The sequence below is a fragment of the Merops nubicus genome, unplaced genomic scaffold (genome assembly GCF_000691845.1).
Source record: "Merops nubicus isolate BGI_N331 unplaced genomic scaffold, ASM69184v1 scaffold19348, whole genome shotgun sequence".
Classification (NCBI taxonomy): Eukaryota; Metazoa; Chordata; class Aves; order Coraciiformes; family Meropidae; genus Merops; species Merops nubicus.
The window spans coordinates 12,950-18,781 of NW_008623904.1; the positions used below are offsets into that span (position 1 = coordinate 12,950).

At 45.8% G+C, this 5,832-nt stretch overlaps 1 protein-coding gene across 1 annotated transcript in view; it reads right to left on the bottom strand.

Annotated features, from left to right (window-relative positions):
- The window catches only part of LCMT2 (leucine carboxyl methyltransferase 2), a 15,075-nt gene extending 9,330 nt beyond the window's left edge, over window positions 1–5,745 (bottom strand). Inside the window, 5 exon segments of the mRNA XM_008945243.1 lie at window positions 1–148; window positions 1,086–1,343; window positions 3,415–3,505; window positions 5,428–5,535; window positions 5,719–5,745. The exon segment at window positions 1–148 is cut by the window's left edge and continues 10 nt beyond it. Of these exon segments, the coding sequence (XP_008943491.1) occupies window positions 1–148; window positions 1,086–1,343; window positions 3,415–3,505; window positions 5,428–5,535; window positions 5,719–5,745 (632 nt within the window).
- Between the last annotated feature and the right edge of the window lie 87 nt (window positions 5,746–5,832).

Consider the following 5,832-nt stretch of genomic DNA (forward strand, 5'->3'; position numbering starts at 1 on the left):
GTAATGTCATCTGGGTCCGAGGCACTACAGGTTTCAGGGAACTTCAGCCACAACATTCCCAAGCCTGCACGTGATGGGGATGTTCGTCCTCCTATCACCAGGGCCCGACCATCGGAGAGACATGACACAGTATGGTACAATCGTCCACCTGCAGAGACACAAACCACCATGGTTCAGGCTGATCTTTCTCCTGTGACGTTTACAGGATCACCAAATCATTTACGTTGGAAAAGACCTTTAAAAATCATGAAGTCCAACCCTGCCAGGTCCCCACTGACCCATGCTCCTCAGCACCACATCTCCACAGCTTGGAAACCCCTCCAGGGATGGGGACTCCACCACTGCCCTGGGCAGCCTGGCACAGCCCTGGACAACCCTCAAGGGCAACAAATTGTTCCTCAGGGCCAAACTCAACCTTCCCTGGGGCAACTTGAAGCACTTTCCTCTTGTCCTGTCCCTCGTTCTTTGGGAGAAGAGCCCAACCCCCACCTGGCCCCAGCCTCCTGTCAGAGAGCTGTGGAGAGCTAGAAGGTCTCCCCTGAGCCTCCACAGCTCCAGGCTCAACATCCCCAGGTCCGTCAGCTGCTCCTCACCACACTTGGGCTTTAGACCCTTCCCCAGCTTTGCTGGCCTTCTGTGGACATACTCTAGCCTCTCAATGTCATTCTTAGAGTGGGGGTCCCAAATCTGACCCCAGGATTCAAGGGGCAGCCTCCCCAGTGCCCAGTGCAGGGGGGCAATCCCTGACCCGATCCTGCTGGCCACACTAGTGCTGACCCAATCCAGGATGTTGGTGGCCTTCTTGGCCACCTGGGCACATGCTAGCTCATCTCCAGCTGGCTGTTGACCAACATCCTCAGATCCTTCTCTGATGGGCACTTTCCAGCCCCTCTGCCCCAGCCTGGAGCATTGCAGGGGGTTGCTGTGGCCCAAGGGCAGGACCCAACACCTGGCATTCAGAACCTTCAGATCTCTTTGACTGTCAGCATAACTGCACCACGACTTCACTTTTCCACTAGACATTATTCCATTGTTAGCACAAATATGTCTTCCTTACATTTGGAACTCACCCCATGGGAACTCACCCCATCTTTCATCAGGATTTTCCTTTCTCACACAGCCAGCTTTCCAGGAGCCTGCTTGCTTAATTAGCACATGAAAATTCCTCACACGGCAGTGCTGTCCATCCTCCTCCCCAAAGCCCCCAGTGGTGAGAACCACGTTGGGATTTATCAGAGTGGAGCGGTGACCGTAACGTCTCAGGCCAAGCGCTTCGGAGGGCGGTGTGCAGGCTGCTGCAGTGACACTCCCAGCCACCCTGGCAGGGCCACTGCTGCGAGGAGCTGCATGCCAAGGAGAAGCAAAGAACTCAGGCACAAACAGGAAATGTGAGAGATGGGGCAAAGTCTGTTCAGCTTTTCAAGAATAAAAAATTGTGAAGCGAGCTGACACAGCACAGACAGGCTGATGCGCCCTCGAAATCACACTACAATGGTGTAAACCACCACTGTACCACCTTCCAACGTCTGCCTACTGCCCCCTCAGCTCCTGCCCCAGTCCTGAGATGGCTTTAACGGGGTGGAGGCAAGACAGGCTAGGAGGCTGCAGTGTCCTGAGCTGCTGTACCAAGGCAGGAATCACTGCCACACCTTCCAGAGGAGAACCTTTCTGACACTGGGCTATTTAAACAGCAAAGAACAGCAGAAAAAGGCCAAACACCTGGAAGCTGGATTTCAAAGTTTCTTGCCAGATTTTGATTCTACCTTCACAAAAGCATTGAAACACAGACTGAAAGCATGACAAATGATCTCTGCTGATTCCAATGCTTCTATACAAAAGAATATTTTCAGTTATCTGAGTATCTTCTCTCTAAATACTACATCCCTTTGTATGAAACAAGCTTTCAACACAGGACTCTAGCTCACCTATATAGTGTACAAATGTTTTTCTTTTAATCAGTTTTGAATTTGCATCATCTTTGTTTTAGTCAAGTGCCTTATTCTTGTGTTATAACAAACAATGAAGTGAAAGACAAGCAGTGCTCATTTTTTTTTGTGTGCCATTCTCAGAAAAATTGCCTGCACTGAGCGTTGGTTAGTACCAGACCTCTTTCTACTGTTTGATGAAGCAAAAAATTCCATCTCTTTGGGCTTAAATGTCTCTCTACAGGTGGATCTTTTTAAGACTGGGTTTGTTTTTTTTTAATTCCAGAAAATAAACTTACCACGCTCTGCTTGAAAATTTAGTACTTGCACTCTCTTCAGCAGAGACCCAAATCTGAGAGGATAACTGGGGGCACATACTGGTATTTGAGAGAGACCTTTCGACAGACCTGGTAAAAGATCCCTAAGCATGGATAATCTACCAGACTTTGAAGGTTCTCACTGTCAGTTTTGAACACAACAGAGGCAGCAGCAGAAAGACCCTGTTACTGTCTCTGCTGAATGAAGTCTCTTCACTGTATTGATATCAGTTAAGATATAAGATTATTTTCACTTAAGGATAGATCCTGTGCATTTAGGAGCCTTTGAGGTTTTACATAAGGACCAGTGACAATCACATAGTATTTAGCCACACCCACACTCATTTAGCTTCCATTTCACTATGTGTTTTCAGATCTAATGAAGACAACACAGGGGATTCAGTGGCCTTGTTGGCTTAAGCAATGCCATCCTTATCATTTTCCAGCTGCCTTTTCTGCTTCCTGGGAGGCAGATATTGAGTTTCAGTTGCAGACAGAACTACTTGTGGTGCTATACTGTGAACAAAATCAGTGATGTGATACAGGTTAAAAGTAACATTATGCTTTCCACCCTGAAAAAAGAAGCAAGCAGCCAAAAGTGGGAAATTCTTGGACTGCTACCGCTGCCAAGTCCTTTTTATCGTGGAAATACAGCCTTGGCCTTGGCTTTTCCCCAGCTCTGCCACCTCTCTCCTATCTAAAAAAAGCAACATGCAGATTTAAATGCATTTCAGAAATAACTACATGTACAGGTCCACACACAGGGAAAAACAAAACCAAGCACAAACTTTGTGACACTCTCCCAAGTGCTCTGCTGGACAATGCTTCAATAGGGCAGTAAGTAAAACATAACCTTTTGGGAGCTGGAAGCCAGACAGACTGGCTCAGAGAGCCGTGTCCAGAGGCAAGTGGGAATAAATTGAAAAGGGGATCCCAAAGCCAGGAGGAGGAAGAGCAGGGCAGACAGGCATTGCAGCCATGCACTGGAGGGGCCTATGTATCTACAGAAGGAAGAGCTGTTGGACTGGAAGAATTATGCTGATCACAACCACCAAAGTCAGGATGTGGCCCTGGCAACATCCCACCTGTCTCCTCTGCGGCTTTACTGTCTCCTAAAATCTCTCAGAGAAGCTCCATGAGATAGAATAATGCAAAAACTATTCAGTACATACCTGTCATATTGGGTAACAACGGAGTCCAGGAAGGTTCCATCCCCTTTGACGCAGTCAAGACAAAGTAATGAGAACATTTCAGATGCCATTCCTGTAGCAAGCCCAAAGAAAAAGAATAAAAACAAACAATCCCCCTCAAAATCTTTAGAGCAAACAGCAGTAATAATCTCAAATGGCCAGAGTGATCAAATCAAAGACCAGGCTAGCCCAGCACTGTTTCCAGCAGTGCCCAAAAGCAGAAGACTAAAGCTGAATCTCAGAAAGACCAAGTGTGTAAACACCTTCCTCAGCCCAGCCTTCAAAAACATACAGCTCGGTGATCTTCTGTGTGAGCAGCTCTCTTGTACTGAACCATCCTCAATGGATTTCTCATCCATTAATCTATCAGGCTGCTCTCTGACCTCACACCTCACAGAAACTTTTATCACCTGTAACTTGCTGTGGCAAGGAGTCCCATGGCTTATACTTTACAAGTACAAGCCATGTACTTTCACTTTTAAGTACAATTTATTTTTGTACAAGGTAAAACTGTACCTTGCAAGAGGAATTTTTTTTTCCTCTTTCAGCTTCCCTTCTTGCTTCCCAGTTCTAATTATAGAAAAGAGTGAGGGCTGCATACCAGAGGGATTCAGGTTTCTTAAAGGTCATAGAATATAAATGACCACAAAGAAATCACAATGTTCAAAGGTGTGACATGGTCTCTGCTGGCTGATAATACATAAACAGGACTTCCAGTCCAGGCCTGGAATCACTCAGAGACAGAAGCACAAGCGAGGGGACTGCACACGAATTCAGTGGTCATACCAGAGTCCACCCAGGCTTTTATGGACATCAGGGAATTGAGTACATTCCTTCTACGGGCTGGAATATATTCAGCCAGCTATGGGCCTAGAAGTCATAAACATGAATTTAAAAGGCACAAGAAACCACAATATAAGCACTGTTGTCCCAACTTCCACCAGAAGCAAAAAAGCACCTTTCAAAAAGTGATATCCAGAAATTCATGTACCTACTGAAAATGGAAGAATTTGCTATTTGTCCCCGGGTAAATCATTCTATGAATTAGTCATCCTCAGCACTAAGTGTGCATTTTACATTTTTATCTAACTCAGTCAAGCTTGTTTCCAGCGAGACCTGGATCTTACATTATTTTTATCTATCTTCCCCCTCTGCACATTCTTCAGTTGGACTTGTGTACATGCTAACCTTCCTCTGTAAGAAAAACGATAAACAGCCTTTGCTTTCTCACTGCACGAGCAATTGCTCTGATCTACAACAATTCTTGTAGATATTTCTGCACCACTTTGCAAGTCTGCCAGCACCTTTCAGTCATCACTTCTGCATTCATGTAGCAGAGAAGATCCTGCATGCTGGCACAATAGAATTACTCAGTATCTTTGATGACTTCAAAGAGCCACAAATTTTGCCACCAGTTAACATAAAAATGGCAAATAACAGAGTCATTGTTAAATTTCAGTTGTTAATATAGAAATGTGCAAAGTCATATCAAAATATCTCAAACTAGTAACCTGTATCCAACAGTAACAAACAGTAATCGCCTGCAAAATCAGAAGAGAGATGGGCAAGTGCATCTCCTTTGCCCAGGCACACTCCCAACTGTCTGTAGTCAGGAACCTTGCTTCAGGTTTATTTTTATGTAATCAGTAATCCTCACTGGATTTCTCCTTCATTAAAATAATGGCCCCTTGAAACCACACCAACTTTTGGCATGTGCAACATCTTTCGTACAACCAGCTAGTTTGCAATCCTAAGACTGTCTCCCTGTGAGACCACTGACTGAGGAAGGAACAAGATTTTCTAACATCAAAGAGAGTCTTCTGCCAATGGTACTTGCCACAGCTTCCTGCAGGCTCTGCATTAACCAGGTCTGATTCATGACCCCCTCTGCCTACAGCAATGGCAGCTTTTGTACAGCACCATGACCAGAAGACACTGCAGGCTCTGTATCATAGCAAAGCCAGGTCTCCAGCGTTCAGAACAACAGAGGGTTACCTCGTATTCATCAAAAGGCTCCAGAGCCTGCACTCGTCGCTGCTCATCTTCTGGCGTACAACGAGTGAAAAACTCGTTCATGTCCATGACACTGCACTCAGTCCAGCCCTAAAACAGAAACCCCTCAAAATTACTGCCTCTGGAAGGTCAGACTCACATCCCACAAGAAAGCCAAGACCCTGCATTAAACACTTGCATGAGTCTTTAAGACTGTCTAGCTGGAACAAGAGCAGCCCAGAATCTGGTGAGGACAGATCTCCTAGCAGCAAAGCTCTTAAGAATTTTATTTACTATATCAAAAGTCTCAGAGGAGCCCATCTCGCCTTAATCCCACAGCAGAAGGTGAGCTGCAGGTTGGTTGGAAGGACCTTCAAATGACTAGACAGGCTGGAGCAATGGGCTGAG